This window comes from Cebidichthys violaceus, unplaced genomic scaffold (assembly GCF_023349555.1).
Source record: "Cebidichthys violaceus isolate CVI_PGR_0920_01 unplaced genomic scaffold, fCebVio1.0.p SCAF_29, whole genome shotgun sequence".
Classification (NCBI taxonomy): domain Eukaryota; kingdom Metazoa; phylum Chordata; class Actinopteri; order Perciformes; family Stichaeidae; genus Cebidichthys; species Cebidichthys violaceus.
In genome coordinates this window covers 1,518,753-1,538,752 of record NW_027176472.1, presented here as the reverse complement: position 1 = coordinate 1,538,752, position 20,000 = coordinate 1,518,753, and the positions used below count along the sequence as shown (strand labels likewise).

At 45.0% G+C, this 20,000-nt stretch overlaps 5 protein-coding genes across 7 annotated transcripts in view; 3 read left to right on the top strand and 2 right to left on the bottom strand.

Annotated features, from left to right (window-relative positions):
• The window catches only part of ip6k1 (inositol hexakisphosphate kinase 1), an 11,063-nt gene extending 10,100 nt beyond the window's left edge, over nucleotides 1–963 (top strand). For both annotated transcript variants that reach the window (XM_068722144.1, XM_068722143.1), the window contains exon 8: nucleotides 1–963. This exon is cut by the window's left edge and continues 2,874 nt beyond it. The gene's annotated coding sequence lies outside the window, so the exon portion shown is untranslated.
• A 2,543-nt stretch (nucleotides 964–3,506) lies between these two features.
• Nucleotides 3,507–8,629, bottom strand: asb14a (ankyrin repeat and SOCS box containing 14a). Its single transcript, XM_068722200.1, has 13 exons — nucleotides 8,586–8,629; nucleotides 8,005–8,209; nucleotides 7,826–7,878; nucleotides 7,258–7,392; nucleotides 7,015–7,173; nucleotides 6,475–6,720; nucleotides 6,221–6,392; nucleotides 5,970–6,075; nucleotides 5,477–5,656; nucleotides 4,720–4,848; nucleotides 4,430–4,558; nucleotides 4,022–4,175; nucleotides 3,507–3,914 (listed from the first exon to the last, which is right to left on the bottom strand). The coding sequence occupies exons 2-13, from the start codon at nucleotides 8,130–8,132 to the stop codon at nucleotides 3,718–3,720; spliced, it is 1,788 nt and encodes a 595-aa protein (XP_068578301.1). The 5' UTR covers nucleotides 8,133–8,209; nucleotides 8,586–8,629; the 3' UTR covers nucleotides 3,507–3,717.
• A 799-nt stretch (nucleotides 8,630–9,428) lies between these two features.
• rps23 (ribosomal protein S23) lies at nucleotides 9,429–11,534 on the bottom strand. Its single transcript, XM_068722074.1, has 4 exons — nucleotides 11,453–11,534; nucleotides 10,078–10,237; nucleotides 9,760–9,880; nucleotides 9,429–9,617 (listed from the first exon to the last, which is right to left on the bottom strand). The coding sequence occupies exons 1-4, from the start codon at nucleotides 11,454–11,456 to the stop codon at nucleotides 9,471–9,473; spliced, it is 432 nt and encodes a 143-aa protein (XP_068578175.1). The 5' UTR covers nucleotides 11,457–11,534; the 3' UTR covers nucleotides 9,429–9,470.
• On the top strand, nucleotides 11,518–17,547 carry atp6ap1la (ATPase H+ transporting accessory protein 1 like a). Of its 2 annotated transcripts, none has more exons than XM_068722073.1 (8): nucleotides 11,518–11,586; nucleotides 15,493–15,515; nucleotides 15,636–15,718; nucleotides 15,908–15,988; nucleotides 16,179–16,333; nucleotides 16,483–16,533; nucleotides 16,650–16,887; nucleotides 17,007–17,547. In XM_068722073.1, the coding sequence occupies exons 3-8, from the start codon at nucleotides 15,665–15,667 to the stop codon at nucleotides 17,265–17,267; spliced, it is 840 nt and encodes a 279-aa protein (XP_068578174.1). In that variant the 5' UTR covers nucleotides 11,518–11,586; nucleotides 15,493–15,515; nucleotides 15,636–15,664; the 3' UTR covers nucleotides 17,268–17,547. The 2 variants fall into 2 exon arrangements, with proteins under 2 accessions (XP_068578174.1, XP_068578173.1); XM_068722072.1 differs by lacking the exon at nucleotides 11,518–11,586 and adding an exon at nucleotides 12,379–12,547.
• Nucleotides 17,548–17,678: 131 nt separating this feature from the next.
• pde12 (phosphodiesterase 12) overlaps nucleotides 17,679–20,000 on the top strand; it is a 5,404-nt gene continuing 3,082 nt past the window's right edge. The window contains exons 1-4 of the mRNA XM_068722071.1: nucleotides 17,679–18,851; nucleotides 19,225–19,652; nucleotides 19,745–19,850; nucleotides 19,965–20,000. The exon at nucleotides 19,965–20,000 is cut by the window's right edge and continues 109 nt beyond it. Coding sequence (XP_068578172.1) covers nucleotides 18,280–18,851; nucleotides 19,225–19,652; nucleotides 19,745–19,850; nucleotides 19,965–20,000 — 1,142 coding nt within the window. The 5' untranslated portion in view covers nucleotides 17,679–18,279. The remainder of the gene's footprint in view (nucleotides 18,852–19,224; nucleotides 19,653–19,744; nucleotides 19,851–19,964) is intronic.

The following is a 20,000-nucleotide window of genomic DNA, read 5'->3' as shown; positions in this document are numbered from 1 at the left end:
GTTCAAGTCCCGTAACCGTCAGCCCCGATTGGCCACAATTCATTTTTGAAGACGTCCCCCGCTCGTCTCGTCTGATTGGTCCTGACGAGACGAGCGTTGGCCAATCGCAGTCGTCCATTTATGCCTCTTCAACAAAGCTCCAGAGGCCGGCTGTGACGCAGCACCGCCCCCTGCTGGACAGCAACGGGAAAGTCCACCACAGGAGCTGGACTAGGAGAAGAGCAAATATGAATATTTTATTTTTTTGGTTTATCGAGGTGATAATTTATTTTTTTATTGTACCTTTTACCCATGTGTGTGTGTGGGTAAATGTTTTGTCTTATACCCCCCCCCCCCCCCCCCCCCCCTTCACCCAAATGTATAAAATGTAAAGATATTTTGAGACACTGTGTGTGAGATGTCAGGAGAGTTACACAGTATTATTTGAGCTAACTCAAGTCTGTTTGCTGCCGACCTGTCTTCAGTTAAATGCTGATTGGGCATCGATAGACAAAGACGTTTTCATGAAGAAAACCGTTGCAGTGAATCCAGACTTCAGTGAGCTCAGCGGGCCCAACGCTCCTTCTGCCTGCTGTGGAGTCGTTGCTCTGGTGGGGAGCTCTATTGGAACGTGTGTGTGTGTGTGTGTGTGTGTGTGTGTTAGAGCAGGTAGACGCCATCTTTAGTCTCTGGTTTGTTTCACTTCACACCTCTAAGGAGTCGGTAAAGAGCTGCATGCACATCAATGTCCTCCTGTTTTGGGTCAGCTTCCACCACAGCGTCATAAACATTCTTGTTACAGTCGTCACACAGTCCAAGGCGTGGCGGCGGTCCCACGCGTCCTCTCGAGATCATGATACCTCATCATGGACATTAGCCTCAATGATCGATCGGAGTTGTTTTAGCAGCGTTTTCTGCGTCTGACATCACCCTGACTGTTTGTTAGAACGGTGAAAGTACGTGAGATTAAATCTTTCCAGAAGCTTTTGGGCTCTTGTTGTCATTTCTTACCCAGACAGACGCGTCCAGCTCGGCCCTGACAGGTGAATCCTGCTGCAGGAGAAGAAGAAGAAGAAGAAGAAGAAGAAGAAGAAGAAGAAGAAGAAGAAGAAGAAGAAGAAGAAGAAGAAGAAGCAGCCTGCAGGTCAAATGAGACTCTTATCAGTTCTCATCAATAGCTTTGATTATCATATAAAACAGAATATTAGCAGCAGCTGCTTCAGAGACACATAGAGTCACATTATTCAGTCAATTTAGGAGATCCGGTCACTAAATCAGGACCTTAAACTTCCACGTTTTGTTTATTTTGGCCACTTGAGAGCAGAAGAAACTCGTTAATACATCATTGACACATAATCACCTTTTAAAGAAACAAGTGCTTTAGTTTTAGGAGGATTTATTGGCAGAAATGGAATATAATATAACTATGTTTCCATTAGTGTATAATTCTTATACTGTATATAAGGTTATAAGTATGTTATAAAGGTATAATCACCTGAGGAATTGTTTTCATTACGTCATAATGACAAATCACCTTTTAAAGAAAGAAGTTTTAGATTTAGGAGGATTTATTGGTAGGAATGTAATGTAATATTCATAACTGTATAATATAAGTAGTTATAAGTATATTATAAGGTATAAATCACCTGAAACTAAGAATTGTGTTTTCGTTACGTCATAATGAGACGTTTATATGTACATCTCGAGCGGGTTTCAGGAGGTCCGCCATGTTGCTACAGTAGCCCAGAGGGGACAAACCTAACAGTGGCTTACCTGAAGGATACCGTAGTAACCTCACTATTTATACATCCAGCAGCTACAGAGCGACGTGATCATTCATTTGGAGTCCTGTTTGTGTCCACCTGATCAATGTAAGTCCGATGGTCGCTCTCTTTTAGCTCCGTTTTTGGTCTCCACCCACTCCTGAGGGGAACATCCTTATCTTTAGCTGCTACTTAGGAGCATTCATTAACTATTTTCAATATGGTGGAGTAATGAGTCTCTCTGTTGTATCCCACTGGCTAGCTAAATGCCACCGCTCTACTTTGGCTCATATTCCCCTTAAGTTAAACACCGTTCAGCTCTGTTGCTTGTTAGCGCCGTTAGCTAAAGAGCCGCTGAGTTCAGCCGTCCATGTTGAGAGCCGTGTGGAGGCAATAGATGTGCACTACATTTCGTATTCAGCACTTTTAGCTGCTTATGCTCCACCGTGTTCAAAATTCAGACACAATTTCCCAGATCTTCCAGCAATCTTTCGCATCCATGGGGCCCACAGAACAAACGGACTATTTCCTCTGTCTGTTTCCCAATGTAAGTCTATGGGGAAAAGTCTTTTTTTGGGCCTCGGACCCGTAACTTGTTGTTACACCGTTTGGCCACTATGGGACTCGGAGCCGCCCGTCTATAAACTCCAGTAGAAGTCTGCATGTTTACCAGCTTCACATCGAGGGGTCGAACCCAGCAGGAGGACGGGTCGAACCCGGTCGTGTGCTTGTTGAACGTGGACTCTGTGACCTCCTGCGGTGTGGAGTCCACACAGCTGTCCATCTGTTGTTGTGGAGAGACTCGCAGCAGAGAGTCGCCGTCAGGTCTGTGTGTCAAAAGTACAAGATATTCACCCCGAGTTATTTACTCTTACATTTAATCTTTAAAGCTGTTTATTTCGTCTCAAAAACAACTGGGTAAACTTACTATTGATCTTCATTGAAATTGAATTAAAGCAGTACTGTCCAGGAGGCAGGGACACATTCAATCATGGCTCATTTTATATAATAATAATTATAAAGTAAATTTGTGTATCTTTAACACAAATACCCTACTACTTACTCTACTGTACTAGTGTTCATTGATAGCCCTCATACTTTATGATATATTATATTTGTATCTTTAACACAACGAGAACTGAGCTTTATAGACCCTTTTTTTATATTTCAAATTATTATAATTTTTGGGATTATTTGGAGATTAATCTCAAAAGTATTGAGACAAATCTAATTACATGTATGGATATAATAATATATATTTGAATTAAAGCACACAATTGTAATTTTATGAATTTTTATCAATTCACTAATCACAATATTCTTGAACTTATTGTCTGAACAAAACACTTCTGACGTTATTTTCTTGTTTTTAACTATCTGGATGTTTCTTGTCTACAAGGTGGTGACGCTGTCCTGATGGTGGCGCTAGAGGAACATCCTCTGGGGACCAGGACTATCAACAGCTGGTAGTGGAGCTCTCCTGATGATAGAACAATATTTACTCTAAATCAGGTTCAAATCTCTGGGATGTGCAGGTTTGTAGTAAAGACAACAAGCAGCAGCATAATAAAGAATCATTTATTTCCTTTCAGTAGAATCACATTGTGATGAAGTAAACAGAACGCAACTTAACGCACATTTGTGTTCACAAATGTGACAATAAAGCACAAATAATAATTCAATCTGACCAAAAGATATCAGAAACAAACGTGAGACAATGTTTGTTGTTGTTGACATTCTTCTTTTATTGTTGTTTTTCTACCCTTTTATGGAAATAAGACTTTTAATTCTTGGTTCACAGTGGATTTTATCCTCCAAGTCTCTATTTTACCTTCAAATGTTTCATCAAAATATACAGACACTAAGATCACTCGCTGTCTTTCAGGAAGGGAAACACATTGGTTTTTAATAGAAAAAGACAATAAAGTAAATGATTTTTAAATTACATCACATGTTCGTATTGAACTATTTTCTCTTATTTCAGTCGTCCTGCATCCCCCCCCGGCGTGCTGCTCTGCCGGCCGTACAGGTCGTACTCCCGGTACAAGACGTAGTCCTTCAGCCGCACCGGCAGCGGCAGGAAGCTCATGAAGACGGGCGACCGCAGACGGAGACGGCCGAGACATCGACGGATCCGCAGACGACAGAGATGCTGCAGACAGCGGGCGTTCTCTGGAGGAGGAGGAGGAGGAGGAGGAGGAGGAAACATTAGCGGAGACCACCGGATGTGTTTTTTGTTTGTTTGCAGGGGTTTAATAAAGTTTGATTCAAATGGCAACCTTGCAGCCTGCAGATGTCGGGCCACTGCTGCTGCTCCATCACAGCCGCCTTCAGCTTGGAGCACAGGGGCACGTGATCCAGGTAGTCCAACATGACGCGGACCACCTGACCGGAGAGGTCCTTGAGCCAGTAGAGGGTGATCACCTCGCAGAACTGCAGGTCAGCGGAAAGGTCAACAGAAGAGGTTTCACATGTAGGTCGGTCTGAATGAGCTTCATCACACACCTGAATGATTCAACGTATTATAACCACAACATCTGACCATTTTTAGGACAATTAGGAAAATTGGGAGATGGTGGTTTAAGAGTATTTTTTTTTTTTTTTTTTTAGCAAGGCAACTTTTTTCGGCTCCTAGTTTTGCTTTGAGTTAGTTTAGCGCTGAGCTCTACTGATGGACTTCATGTCACCATGGTGTCTTTGATCACAGAGTCGCTCCATCCCTCGTAGTCTTCGGGGACGTGGGAGCCGTTGCCGTAGGGACAGTCGAAGCAACGCTCCACATCATAACCATAGCTACAGAGCATCCTGAGGACCACCTAACACACGCACACACACACACACACACACACACAGATTCAACTCAAAAACCGCAACGAAAAGAAAACTGTACCGACAGAAACAACATAATTAAGGGTTGTAAAACTGTTTTTATAAAATGTTTTTTTTAATAATAACGATAATCAGAGCAACGGTTTACCTCGTCTTTGAGAGCGTACTGCAGCGCTGACGGGAAGTGCGTTGTGTTTATTCTGCTGTAATAGTTGACGTTGGCTCCGAACCTCAGCAACAGGTTGATCAACTCGTAGTTGCCCAGGCGCAGTGAAATCTTAAAGACACAGTCACTGGATCAGCAACGGGGGGATTCCGCACAGGGAGGTGATGGGCCGACGGGCCGGCCTACATTGCCATTCATTGACCAACAACAGCGTATCCATCCGCCAAGTGTCGATGAGTGAACCAATCAGGTGTGAGGGTTAGTCAACTGAGAAGTTCTTTGGTTGAGGACCTCCCTGACAGGCTCAATGATGCCAAACCTGGCAACCTGACTGTGACAACAACACTTCAGAAAGCTGAACACGATCACTGCAACAACTGTTGTTGGTCAGAAAATAGTTCCAGCAAATAACTCCCCGTAAAACTGTTACAAACGAAAAACAATTAGTGAGCTTCATGGGTGCTGGCAGGTATATTTTCACTGTAGACAGAGCTAGGCTAACAGTTTCCCCCTGCTTCCAGTCTTTATGCTAAGCTAAGCTAACCACATCCTGACTTCAGCTCTGAACTTCAAACACAAACATGAGATCAATCTTCTCAACTTACTCTCAAAAAGAAAGTTTCCCAAACTGTTGAACAACTTCTTTGAATATTAAGTTTGAGGTTTTCAATGTTTGGTATATATAACACACACACACACACACACACACACACACACACACACACACACACACAGGTACCTGCAGACACTTGATGGGGTCTTGGTTGGCCATGGCCCCGGCCTCCAGCAGCAGTTTGGCTGACGGCACGTCGTTGTTTAAGACCGCGAAGAAGAGCGCCGACTTCCTCTCGTCGTCATAGCTGCGCCGAGTCCAGGGATTGAGCATGTAGTTTGGGTCGTAACCTGCGTCCAGCAAGGCCTGATGGGAGATGGGGGAGGAGGGACATTCAGTGTTGCTGTTAAACTGTTGTGTGTTTAACAGACAAATTCAGTAAAAGTACAAAAGTATCCTCGCATTAAGAGTACTTTAAAGTAAAAGTACTCTTAATGCAGAATGTCTTATACTAGAATAATGTATATTATTTTACTGTATTATAATTTTTGATGCTCTGAATATGAAAATGCTCAAGTAACGTACAAGTACCTAAAACTTGTACTAAAGTACAGTAGTTGAGAAATGTACTGAGTTACTTTCCACACACACACACACACACACACACACACACACACACCGTGATGCAGTGTGGATGTCCTCCATCAGCAGCAGAGTGTAGAGGACTCATCCCGGTTTCGTAGACTTCTGCCTTAGAAGTGACTGGAATCAGCAGCTTTAGAGCACTGAGAGACACACACAGACACACACACACACACACACACACACACACACACACACACCTCCATCTGACGATGTCGTTTACAACCCCTTTACAGAATAAAATGCAGCAAATGGCCGATGAAATAAGATGTCATATTTAACATTTACTCTAGGTGTCCCTGGTGAGCGACGCGGTGGATCGGCATGTGTCCCGTCTGTTTGGCCACGTTGGCGTCGGCGCCGTATTCCAGCAGCAGACCGATGACTTCTGGATCTCCCGACGAAGACGCCTCGTACAAGACGGAGGCCTCGTCCTGCGCCTGGGACAGGACGTCCGCCCCTGCAGGACGGACAGCAAGAGGGAATTGAGTTTCGTCAGATGTTGACCCCTTTTGAGGACTCTCGTTCCCCCGCTGTCTCACCTCTCCTCAGCAGCGTCTCCACCACCTCCAGGTGTCCGGCCTGAGCGGCCAGCGCCAGCGGCGTGAGGCCGTAGTCGCTGCGAGGGTCCGTCTGCGCTCCGGCCTCCAGCAGCAGCGTCGCCAGCGCCGTCTTACCCAGCCGGGAGGCCTCGTGGAGGGGACGGCGGCCGTGGAGGCCCGCCTGGTTCACCGAGGAGCCCCGCCGGAGCAGCAGCTTCACCAGGTCAGAGCGGTCCGAACGGATCGCTGCGGAAGGGAAGGAGTCAAACGTGATGACGAGGAAAAGATGCAAAATGTTGTGTTTTAGATAGTTGCCATTTAAGTATATATATATATACACTTAAATGGCAACTATTTTAATAATACTAATTTTTTATTTCAGAACATTTCATGGTTCCAGCTTCACAAATGTGACGATTTGCTGCTTTTCCTTTTTAACTATGTTAATAATTAAAATTTAGATTTTTGATAACAATGCTGCTCAGGACTGTTAGAGTTCAGTCCACACTGAGGGAAGCAGTGCAGCGTTGGCCAGCCTACCCACTAGCAGCGCTGAGTCCTGGTCCTGGTCCTGACTGTCCGGCTGGGCTCCGTGTTGAAGGAGGAAGGAGGCGTTTTCCATCAGACCTCCTTCTACCGCCAGGAGGAGAGGAGTCTGACCGCGAAGCGTGCGACTCTCCACGGAGTCTGAGCCTGAACCTGGAGGACACGACGCTCCACTGTGTGACCCGATAAAGCTTCATCGATTTTGTCTGTTTCGGTCATTGTGCAGCGGATGCAAACCTTTGAACGTGAGCTCCAGGACGGTTTGGTTGCTCTGAGCTGCTGCTTCATGCAGAGGAGTCCAACCCCGGCTGTCCGTCTGCGAGAACTCGTCTCTCCGTCGGGCGATGAGATCCTTTAAGAGCGTCTCGTTACCTGGAGGGACGAAGGGTCGGCACAGTCAAACCTCTGTCCCCTCTGTCCCCTCTGTCCCTCTGTTATTAGGAGGTCAGAAATGTTCATTCCCTTTAAAATAAAAACACTAAGAAAAAGAATAAACTAGATATTAAAGTCCAACTGGAATCACATTAGTTACTTTTTGAAATCAACACATTTTTTTTTGTTATAAAAAAAAGAAGAAAAAATGTCCGTCAAATACATGCAAAAATAGAGCCATCGCGAAACAATAAAAACAGTATATAACATGTAAACGTTCTGCTTTTTGTGCGCTGCACTGAAAATGTATCATGAAAATGTTCGGCTATCTTAAACGATGTATACCTGACAGTTTACTTTGTATTCTTTTATAGTAAACCACCACAAAAGCATTCATACTGGATACCCGGATACACCGCCTGCATGTCCTCACCTTGTCTTATCGCCGTGAAGATCGGGCCGCTGTGTGCGCAGTCCGGCCCGGAGCTGTGAGCGGAAGAAGAAGAAGAAGTTAAATCAGACACAAGCTTCACCTGCTGGGAATAATCCTGGTTCAAGAAGTAACTGGAAAAAGTAACTAATTACAACACTGAGCAGAAGAGTATTGGTGACCTTGGCTCCTGAGTCCTCGTCTGCTTGCTGCTCTCTAGAAGACTTTGTTCGATCGTGTACTGAGTCGCCGCGTCCTCGTCTTCGTCCTCGTCTTCGTCCTCCCGCTGCCCAAGTCGCACAAACTCCATGACGGAGACGACTTCAAGGCCCCGTTCAAAAAGACGCACCTCAGCAAAGGTCGGTTGTTGGTTCAACTCCGATCCTTCTGCAGAACGTTATGAACCCTACGTGATGAACACTGACGCGGGACGCTGACAGTCGGCATTATGAAAACCCTTTTCCTGATTTTTGTGCATTCACATTCTGCCCACTTCATCCTCATCTGTATATACATACACATGTATTCTGTATATCCTATTGAAGAAGAGCTGCACTATATAACCAACCTGGTGGAGCACCGTCAGCATATTCTAGTGAATCACAGCACATTATTCAAGAAGCTCCCAGCTGTTATTTTTCATTTAGCGGATCATTAAACGTTAGTGCTGCCGTCATCCCTTAGAGTCGGTGACTGATATTAACGGTGTCGTCCTGTCACCTCGTCGGTCCTCTGTAGGCGACAGACGTCTCGGTTTCTTTACCTTGTGGTTCGGGTTGAGGAGTCCTTTTGGTTTCCTCTACTCGGCTGTTTGAGTCCCCGCAGATTAACAGAGGATCTGTTGATGTTGTTGACGGGAGGAGGAGGAGGAGGAGAGGGAGAGGGATCTGACCCGTGACTGAAACCAGAGCTTCATGTCTGCATGTCAATGAATTCACAGTGTTTTAATAGCGGAGCGCTGCCTGCCTTGCAAATACATGGGATTTATGCTCCACATCAAATTCCTCGTGTTGGAATAGTGCCGTTCAAGTGGCGCAAACTCAGCAGGGAGAGACTCTGGAGGCTCTGGAGCTCTAGACCTCCATGTTTCAGCTGTTTGGTTGCAGCACTCCAGCCGGGGGGGGGGGGGGGGGGGGAATGATCTGATACCGGTTACTATATTTACCTCCAGAGACGTTCATGATGGGAACTGATTAGCAGATATTCAGTGACTCAGGACAGATCAGGACTACTGTTATCAGAGGTGGAGCCAGAGACATTTGGCATTTTTGCTTTAGAAAAAGCGGATTTATAATCAAAGTAGTTCATTATATATTAATCGTTAAAGTATAATACAGCGAAGGCCACATGGTCCTGATCACAGGGCCGGTGGTTTGATCTCCAGCTCGTCCCGTCTGCACTGTTCCACAAAGCTCACCTTGTCTTGATTGATTATTTAACAGTCTTCCTAATGATGTAATGAGTCACATGAATGGGAGCTTGTGAATTAAATATTGCACCAACTTACAGTCTGTAAGCATGTGGACTCATTTCATGCTTTTCAAGTCTTCTAAAAGTAACAATTGTGAGTGACCAACAGCTGAATGACAACAGGAAACAACCAGGCTGTAATTGAAAATGTGTTTATTTTATTTTCCGTCTCAACTGTTTATGACCTTGGTCTCTCCTTCTTGCCTTTGTACAGAGCCAGCAGAGACACGTTGGCCACTTTGACCACCTTAAAGCGAACGCCGGGAATGTCACCGACGGCGTGACCTTTACGTCCGAATCCTGCCACCAGAACCTCATCGTTCTCCTGCAGGAGGAGGAGGAGGAGGAGGAGAGGTCAGTACAATAACACACACATGCATCTACATGTAGACTTGGGAAAAACGGAACAGATTAAATTAGCTGAACCTGGTGTACAATTGTTGTGTTGTTGTTTGGCCGTTATTTACCTCGATGAAGTTGAGGCAACCGTCGTTGGGGACGAAGGCGGTGATCTTCTTGCCGTTCTTGATGAGCTGAACTCTCACACACTTCCTGATGGCAGAGTTGGGCTGCTTAGCCTCAACACCACTGCAGACGGGGGGGAAAGAAACAACTTAACAAATGACAAACTTAAACTTAACATGAAAACAGTGAAAATTACCTTAAAAGACTAGCAAAAGACTTGGCAAAAAAAATCTGAAACGACTAGCTTAGCTGTGAGCTTAGCCATGAACAGTGTTCTGCTATCAGCCGTCTCTATGGTCAGCGGGTCTCTTGGTACTCACACTTTCTCAAGAACGATGCCCTTGGCGTGGGAGGCTCCTCCGAAGGGGTTGGCCTTCAGGGCCGTGCCCAGATGGGCCTTCTTGTACTGTTTATCGTGCCATTTCTGCTCACGACGGTGATTACGGAGCTTCCTGGCTGTGCGCAGACCACGACACTTTCCTGAGAGACAGAGACAAACGATGTTAGAGACAACGCAGCCTCAGAGGAATCGGATCCATGTTGAATTCAACAAAGCATTCTTCTTCTGCCGGTCACACACGTTATCTTAAATATGAGGGTCAACGCTGTTAGGAGAGCATCACCACCACTACGCTGTGAACTACTTCTCGTCACATCTAGTGATTGGGTGATACAGCAACCACTTAACAGGTACATCAGGAACCAGGTTATTGTCAACTGCCTTCATACACATGTAAATGAGAAAAATGGTCGCTTAAATATCTCAAACTAAAATTGTATTCAAATTCTTAAGACCTAGGATGTCACTAGGTATCCTCTGAAGCTCCAGGAAGTCTGTTTCCACACCTGAACGGTCATGAACCTTCAAACCGGTGAGCTGTAATTTCAAACATTTCCTTCCCATAAGAACCAAGTCTCTCACGGTGGTCACTCCAAATACTCTGACACAATAAGAAACGCTTGAAAATGTGATTTTCTTTAAATGTTACAACATATACGGCATCGTGTCAGCGGACGGCGTCTTTCAGAAAACAATCAGGTCTATATTAAGCACGAATTCACACCAACTACGAACCAATTGGAGGCAGAAGCCTACAAATAGGTTGAACAATGCCAAATGTAGTACTTTGGGTGGAACCATCTACAGTTAAGGTTACAGCCACTGCGGTATAATACATTTGTCTTTACCGTTCATTAATATTGAGCAAGTATGAAAATTAAAAATGACACAAAAGCGGTATTTCCCCTAAAACCTGCCACAATTGTGACAACCGTAGAGAGACAAGTTAAACAGCTTTTGGTCATTAGCTGCGAGCGCGTTAGCATGATGCTAATCTAGATTACACACACTCAGTCTGAGGCTTCATACATGACCACATAGGACATTAAGTTATAATGTTACTCAGCCGTTTAGCTACATGCTGTAATTATTACTAACAACAAGTTATGGCGTAAAAGGGACGTATGCTATGCTACGCTAACCATGCTAACACGCAGCTCAGATGTGTTATGGCCGCTCCACGTTGCGGGGAGAGAGAACCGTAAAAACGGCCCGTTTTTAAGTCATCGTTGGAGTTTTTTTCCGCCACAAACGCATCGAAAACAGTTTATAAGATATTCATACACGACACAGACGTGAAAAATGTCAGCAGTGAACAGAATAATTGAATATTTAGGGTGAAGTTAAGGCCGTACCCATGATTGCAGAAGCGAGCCTGGGATCGAAAGGAAGGACCCAAGATGCACCGCGGCAAAATGTCTAGTCTGAGGACCCCGGCTGGGAGTGGCTACAGAAGATGCCTGATTAAAATGATGACTCGAAGGTGAAGGTATGCATCCATTGGTAAAACGATGACGATACATTGTATGCTTTTATTTTTCAAACAGAACAAATAATTTGAATACTTTTGTTACCTCACCGTGAATCCGATGACGTCCAAACGTTTCAGCTGTTTAACATTATTTAAGACTTTTTTTTTTTTTTTTTTTACCTGCAATATGTTTAAGGTGGAGCTAATTTCAATGACCTCATATATATAGTGCTGGGTTGATATAGATGTAGTGGAGTAAAACATACAACATTTACTTTGAGATGTAGTGAAATAGAAGTTTAAAAAAAACAACATAAAATGGAATTGGACTGCTCAAATAATGTACAAGTACTGCAAAATTATGCTAAATATAATTATAATTAATTATATAAACTAAATAACACAACTTAATATTTGTTGTATTCTTTGCTTGTGCAGCATCCTACTTTATAAAAGAGGTAGTAGAATAATACAACACATTGTTAAATTATTGAGAAGCCACCCATGATTGTATTCCATGTCTGAAAAAAATTGCAGATTCAAGGCAACTTCACCTCTCAAGTGTATCTTCAATACATTGTTCTGTCTGCACACTCGTCACTGTGGTAATCTATAATCTGCTGAAATTAAATAGTATTTTGAGCTGAAGTGAAAATGAGAAAATGTGGGGAAACCAGGGGGGGGGCGGGGCTCTCTCAACCCCCTTCATGCCTGTGCTCTGTCCTGATTGGCTGATTCCTCCGTCTGTCAGGGGGGGGTTTAAAGCCAGTGGGCTGATTAAAGTAGATTACTAGGGGGAGAGACGGAGGAGAGAAAGAGAGAGAGAGAGAGAGAGAGTGTGTGTGTGCTGGCATCCCGCTCTGGTCACCACCGCGATGGCTTCACCATGGAAACACTGCTGCATCCTCCTCTTCTTCCTCTCCCTCCTTCTCCTCCATCTGAAGCCATCCACCTGCCTCGACCGGCGAGCTGCAGACGGGTAAGTGGAGCGACGCCAAAGCGGAGACGAGAGATCCTGTTTTACCTTGGCGCTCGTTAGTTTTGACCTCTCGCGACGCTCTAATCTTTGACACTTGACACAGTCGGCTCAAAGATTACTGATGCGTTGTGACTGTGAGCCCCACCAGGACCTAGTTTCATTGATTGGGTTTGTATTGTGCTTTTTATTGTTTGTTTTTTTTGGTCATTTGGGGACAAAAGAACAATCTGAAAAACCCCAACGTCGGACATATGATCATCTAGTAAACAGTTATTTCACACTGGATGACCATCCTGCTGGAGTGTTTCTGTATCCGATGAATCCAAATGTTCTCTCTCTTATTAGCTCTGCTTTTTTTTTCTGGTATCTACACCAACTGCTGACATACACATAAGCATCCTGAACTGCTGAATGCTCCACCATGTTCACCAGCTAATCTCTAACTTTGTCTGTCTGCTGTTTGGTGCCGAGCAGTCAGAGGACAGACGGTTTGTCCGACGACGCTGATTTGAGAAATAAACCGTAAATGTGACTAAAAAAAAAAAAGGAAAAATAACACCAACCTCTGTGCGTCTGCAGAGTTGGTGAGAATTCTCTGTGGGCTTGTCCTGAAATGAATATTGGACTCAATCAAAATGCAAACAACCCAGTATCCCAGCATGCAGCACGTGTGGCTTTCATGCAGGTGTTTGCGTGTTCTGTTGCAAACCTGAACTCCCATTTTTATCAACCGTGGAAATGTTTTACTTATACCTTCTAAGCATGACACAACCGTTTATTTGCCAGAGCCGTGATCTTTCTCTCAAAGCGTGTCGTCGTAGCAGAAAGCGAGTATTGCACAAAAAGCCTGCATTGGACCTGAAAAAGGGGTCCAATGCAGGATTCTGCAGAATCATTCAATGTCCGCGTTGTTTAAGGGGAACAGAACTGTCTCTCTCTCTGTGTGTGTGTGTGTGTGTGTGTGTGTGTGTGTGTGTGTGTGTGTGTGTGTCTGCTGCATGTGTAGAGAGGCAGCTGTTTGTAGATTGTCATTTATTATAGTGGGCAGCTGCTGATTGTAAAAGGAGGGAGAAGCTGCAAAATCTGCTTTTGGCTGAGAGCCACCGCATCCTTTGTGTGTGTGTGTGTGTGTGTGTGTGTGTGTGTGTGTGTGTGTGTGTGTGATTGTATGATGATGTAATCAGTGCAATCCCACAATCCACAGTCCGGCTCCGACTAAACAAGAGGAGCTAAACCTTTTTTTTGGCTGTAAGTGAGTCGGGGAGGATTTGTCTCCTCTGTGCCTCTTGTTCTAAACAAAGCTCATTTAAAACACGTTCAGTGCTGAGACAAATGTGAGACACGTTTTAGGCGTCTCACAAAGGTGCTAAATTAATAAAATCAGAGCGTATCTATGAAAACAGAGTGAAGGATTGCCTCCACATGGCTCTCAACATGGCGGTGGGGGTGGAATTCATGATAACAATGTCACTCAAATTCATCTTTATCTTTGATTATTTATATATTTTTTAATTTCAATTAAGTTTAATATTGTTTCTGTTCTATTGGTAAATTAATTACACTCAAGATATGAGTGTAGGGAGGTGGAGAGAGAGAGAGAGTCTGTAACCATAAATATATATATATATATATATATATATATAAATATATATATATAAATATATATATATATATAAATATATATATATATAAATATATAAATATATATAAATATATAAATATATATATATATATATAAATATATATATATATATATATAAATATATATATATATATATATATATATATAAAAATAAGAGGATTTAAGAGGTGCTCAGGTGATTTACACAATATCATCACGTGTGTATTATCAACATGATATCAATATTTCATTTTTAAATATCACGGTTACCGTCAATACATATCGTCGTATATAGTGACAGCCATTGCTGGCAACTGACGGTGCTAACAGTGCTAACAGTTCTAACAGTGCTAACAGGGATAGATATATATATATATATATATATATATATATATAGTTTTGGTGTTAAACCGATTCAAACGTTACATCTCAGTCCGTTCTTTCTCTACTACTCTTCTACTGTTAGTGTCTCTGTAATCTGGGTCAGAGTGGGTCCTCTCTCCCAGCCACAGAACATCTCTGTTCCAGACCGATCGCTCTGTCTGGTCTCTTAAAACTCTAATCCAGCAGGTAGACGACGGGGTCACTAGACTAACAAGATGCATTGTGGGTAGTCGGAGGTTCATCTGGTGATCGTCCTCCCTCTGTTTCTGAACTTCATCATTTATCAGGGGGATTTAACTTATTGTCATGATGTCACTAATCTTTTTCATCTGTTATTGGACGTTTCTTTTTGTTTTGGTTTCTTTTCTGGTATTAGACACTTTATCCTAGTCTAACAGTCATTAAAGTGTATTTATGTTTATTTAAAGAAGAATCTGTAGTCTGAGTTAGACTTCTTTTAACATGTCAATGTTGTTCATGTTTTCCCACGATAACATATCAACATATTTGGATTTAGCCATATTTCTTGTCACATTGGAGAACTGTCAAATGATAATGAGTCAGAATTGAATCCTCAAAGAATTACTAATATCGACCGCATTTCTTTACAACTGAAAAGCCAATAAATAAAATCTAGAATATAAAAAAATGATTAATGAAAACAAAGCTCGACACTTAATTAGAAGAAGTAATGAAAAAAAGTGAGAAATAAAAAGATAAGAAGATATTTATACATTCATATTTAAACAAACACACCATCTGACAGACATTTAGTGTCAGATATGATAATTTATTAAATATGTGACCCGAGTAGAAACATGAAGAAATGCTGACCAATGAAAGAGAATCACATCAATTAAAACAGGAAGCTGTGAAGGTCAAATAAATGATCAACATGTATTTATTGATTTATTGATCCTCCTGACACTTTTGTTCACAGTGCTGCTGCCTCTCCAGACCACGGTGAGTATCATATATCTATCAATATCAATACATCTATAAACACACTACATTGATATTTCATTGTGTCTTGATAGTCCTCCACCTGTCCACTGTCACTCACTCACCTCCTTGTGTCTCCAGATGAAGAGGTGGCTCACCGTGATGGAGGGATGTGGACGGAGGAGCGCTCCGTGTCTGCAGACCAACCGTCCAGACAACTGCAGGTAAACTCTTCTTCACCTTCACCATGCAAATAACATGCGATTGGAATCAAGAGCTCTCCGTCAGTCAGCTGTCAGTCGTCAACATCTATGTGGAGTAAAATGTGCTTCACAAAAAAAAAAAGAAAAACACACAGAAGAGCTGTAGGAAACCATGATGAACACGTATTTTCTCTCTCTCTGTCCTTCAAGCCTTCTCTTCAGTCTCCTGATGGGTCACGGAGGAGGATACTTCAGACGCCAGGAGCTGCAGTTCCCTTCCCTCCCCTCAAGGTGGCGTTGTCTTCAGACGACTTACCGGCTAAACACCGTAGAGACACTGACTGCTGAGAAAATATTAAAACATCTCTCGCGGCACACAGACAATACCCTTGTCCCCCGTCCACCAGGTGTTGTCCAGTAATACCCTTGTCCCCCGTCCACCAGGTGTTGTCCAGTAATACCCTTGTCCCCCGTCCACCAGGTGTTGTCCGACGGGGAGCCGTGCGTCCTGTTCCAGGCCAGGAAGCTGTCTCTCCGCTATGAGAAGCAGAAGCAGCTGGACCTGACGGAGAGAGCCTTTTCTCCTCAGAAACCGGTGGACACCAGCCAGTCCGTCTGCCACCAGGACAAAGCCACGTATGTCCACCCGTCCGTCTGAGTGACCCGACTGTCTACCCGTCTGTCTGATCGACACAAACCTTTAAAAAGCAACAGAAGACATTCATGATTTTGCCTTTTATCTGATCTTAATGGTTTTCTCACGTCTGTCTGTCTGTCTTCACCAGGCTGATCATGAGGTTTGGAGATGTGGAGGATTTGAGAGGACTGTCCATCAGGTCAGTCTGACAACATGTCTGAATCACGCAGTCAGACAGATCTCACTTCTTCTTCTTGTTGTTACCCACCGGACAGAATCTGTTGACCGTACTTCCCGTCGCTCCTCTGTCCTCAGACTGCAGCTGTCCAACACTTTCTACGAGTCTTCGGGTCAGTGGTGGTTCTCGGTGGACAGCGTCTCTCTGCTCTACAACGCCTCCGAGGAGGCCGTGTTCAACGCCAGCGACGTGTACGCCCCGGCCTCCTCCTCCTACCACTGCCTCCACGTCAGCAGCCTGCAGCGCTACAGCGCCCTGCTGCTGCCCAGCACCGACCCGGCCCGCCGCTGGAGCGTCACCTTCACCAACTTCCAGGTACCCGTCTGTTCACTAAACACTATACCTGACCCAGTTAAGAGGCTGAACAGAACGGAGCGTTGAGCAATCTTAGCTATCCTCACAATTGTCCCCCTGTCCCCCTGTCCCCTCGTCAGATCCAGGCGTTCAACGTCACCGCCGGGACATTTTCTCCCGCGAGCGTCTGCGCCACCTTCATGACGCCGGCCATCCTGATGGGCCTCATCACTTCCCTCATCCTGCTGCTGGTCCTGGCCTACGCCCTGCACATGGTGGTCCACCTGAAACACATCGAGCACGACGACGAGCGCAAGGCCGACGTCTACTTCCCCCAAAGCCCCGAACGGCTGGAACGCTGCTGTCTGGAGAACGACGACGCCGAGAAGAATATACTGTAGAGTAGACAGAGGGGGACGATGAGAGACTTCACAGAGAGACTCAGCTGATGTGATGCCGACAAACTTCTGGTGGGATGGTGCACTTCAAGCTCAGGAGTAGAATTTTTTAAATATATATAGAATTTTTTTTTTTTCTTTTTTTTTTTTTTAAATGGTCCTATTAGTGAATTTCTGCATTTGTTTTTATAACAACAATATGAATAAAAATTGCTTGTTTTGTTTTATTTCGATCTTGTGGCGACTTTGTGAACCCACTCTGACAAAGAGGTATGAGACAGAATCTCTTACAGTGGGGAACACAAAAGAAAGAGGTCAGTTTGTAACATGCAGTGATGGGAATCTGTTCTTTTTTTATTTATATATATATATATATAGTCTGCATTCATGCATAAGCGTATTTATTTAAGAATCTTAAGATTACAAGTTTATTCGTCACATGCACAGGAAAATAAAGCATGACTACTTATATAGTAGAGATATAAAGCATTAAAGTAAAGTATGATTAATATGTGTTAAAATGATCCATGTAAAACAACCGACTGATGTAATTTCCATTATGTCCTGTGGGTGGCAGTAATGTTTCATAGACGTCAAGCTACTGCTCCCCACTCCAGTAGGTGGCGGTAATGCGCCTCTAAACTGGTCAACCGCCCGTGAACACCAAAGAAGAAGAAGATGTTTCATAGAAGAAGAAGAAGCGTCGCACTGACTTGATGGGAGTATTTACAGATACCAACTTGTGTGAATATAATAAACTACACGTTATTTAAAGCAGAGCTTTATTCATTTTAAATTAAGTTCTCTACTTTTGTTGTTTTTTTTCTCCGGGTTAGCATGTTGGCTAATTAGCGTAGCTAACTGTAGCGTAGTTCCACCACCAGGTGACGTCAGAAAGGTGACACATAAATAGGGACCACGCGACTGACCGTTAAAGGTACCGACATAGTTTAACGAGTATCGCTAGTGTTGGGTGTTTTGCATTTAGTGTCCTCTTCCTGCCGCCGCGGACTTCATGTTGAACCACCTCTCGGCTGCCCTCGCACTGCTCCCTCGCCGCCTCCTTCTCGCCTCCTCACCGAGGACTCTGACCAGCCTCCTCGGCAGGATGGAGATGGACCACACCGCCGCGGTGAGGTGTCTCCCCGGGGAGCCCAAACTCACCATCTCCTTCCGCCTGGACGACGGCAGCCACAAGAACATGCTGCGGGACCAGGACGAGCCGCTGGGCAAGGTCCTGGTCCGGATCTCCAACGGCCTCGTCAAGGGCCAAGGGAAGAAGTCGAAGAAGAAGAGGAACAACACCAAGGGGCCGCAGCCGGAGCCCACCACCGTGGTGAAGCTGTTCCACGAGGGCGAAGAGGTGTCCGACACGGTGCTGAACTCGGAGGCGTGGCGGGACGGATCCGTGCTGCACGTGGGAGACGTTAAATACTCGATCCGGAGGAACGCTCCCACGTTCGTCACCGCGGAGCTCCCGGTGGCCCTGCTGGCCGGGTTCCCCGTCTGCCCCCACCTGGAGGTCGAGTTTGGGAACCTCCAGGACTGCGAGTTCACGTGGTATAAAGAAAACGCCCCAAACGCGAGGTACGTTATTACACCGGAAAAACATACAGCGGCGTGTTTATATGGAAACAAAAGATGGGACACCAACCACGAAAGATTGTCCAGATCACACACACACACACACACACACATATGTCTGTCTCTCTCTCTCTCTCTGTCTGTCTGTCTCTCTCTCTCTCTCTCTCTCTCTCTCTCTCTCTCTGTCTCTCTCTCTGTCTCTCTCTCTCTCTCTCTCTCTCTCTCTCTCTGTCTCTCTCTCTGTCTCTCTCTCCCTCTCTCTCTCTGTCTCTCTCTCTGTCTCTCTGTCTGTCTCTCTGTTATTGTTTCAAAACCTCAATCAAAGCTTTGTATACAAAAAGACAAAAAAAAGTCATTTTTCTCTGTCTTGTCACAGTCTTGAAGCTGCCGGAGAACTTCCACATGAGGACGGCAGCTGGACCGAGGTGGGACGCGGGAGGGTCCACGTCCCGTCCAACCGGGACATCGGCTTCCGCCTCAAGCTGCGCTGCACGCCTAAAGACGGAGGACGCAGCGGCCCGGCCAAGGAGCTGGTCTCCGCGGGGGCCGTAGAGGCCGGGCCGGGCGTCTGCACCTTCGACAACCGCCACGCCTACACCGTCAGAGAGGCGGAGTGGCCGGCGGTGAGGGTGGTGACCTACAACATCCTGGCCGACGTCTACGCTCAGACGGAGCTCTCCAAGACGGTGCTCTACCCGTACTGCGCGCCCTACGCCCTGCAGCTGGACTACAGGCAGAACCTGATCAAGAAGGAGCTGGCCGGATACAACGCCGACATCGTCTGTCTGCAGGAGGTCGACAAGGGTAACTATGGCGGGAAATCACCCGAGTTGCTTAAATGTGGAGGAGGTGCACGGCCGCTCTCTGACTGTCTCCGTGTCCTCCGGACTCTGTAGGCGTGTTTTCGGACAGTCTGACTCCGGCTCTGGATGCCTTCGGTCTGGATGGTGTCTTTAGGATCAAAGACAAGCAGCATGAAGGCCTGGCCACTTTCTACCGCAGGTCAGGTCTGCTAGAATCAGAACATTCACACCTCAGGATGTATTGTAACCCGCAGTATTCGGTTGACAATATATACATCAGGTTATAACTATGAACTCATTTTGTCTTGTTCAGGTCAAAGTTTCAGCTGCTGAGTCAGCATGACATCGT

Bases quoted from the DNA above. Each gene is read 5' to 3' on its own strand.
- asb14a (XM_068722200.1), bottom strand. From the start codon at position 8,132: ATGGAGTTTGTGCGACTTGGGCAGCGGGAGGACGAAGACGAGGACGAA. The intron at 7,879-8,004 runs GTCACCAATACT...TTCCGCTCACAG, and splicing joins ACGAGGACTCAGGAGCCAAG to CTCCGGGCCGGACTGCGCAC. The intron at 7,174-7,257 runs GTTTGCATCCGC...CGTGTCCTCCAG, and splicing joins CCTGGAGCTCACGTTCAAAG to GTTCAGGCTCAGACTCCGTG.
- rps23 (XM_068722074.1), bottom strand. The intron at 9,881-10,077 runs GTGAGTACCAAG...CCCCGTCTGCAG, and splicing joins GGCATCGTTCTTGAGAAAGT to TGGTGTTGAGGCTAAGCAGC. The intron at 9,618-9,759 runs GTAAATAACGGC...CTCCTCCTGCAG, and splicing joins GTTGCCTCAACTTCATCGAG to GAGAACGATGAGGTTCTGGT.
- atp6ap1la (XM_068722072.1), top strand. From the start codon at position 12,444: ATGGCTTCACCATGGAAACACTGCTGCATCCTCCTCTTCTTCCTCTCC. The intron at 16,534-16,649 runs GTCAGTCTGACA...CTCTGTCCTCAG, and splicing joins TTGAGAGGACTGTCCATCAG to ACTGCAGCTGTCCAACACTT. The intron at 16,888-17,006 runs GTACCCGTCTGT...TCCCCTCGTCAG, and splicing joins TCACCTTCACCAACTTCCAG to ATCCAGGCGTTCAACGTCAC.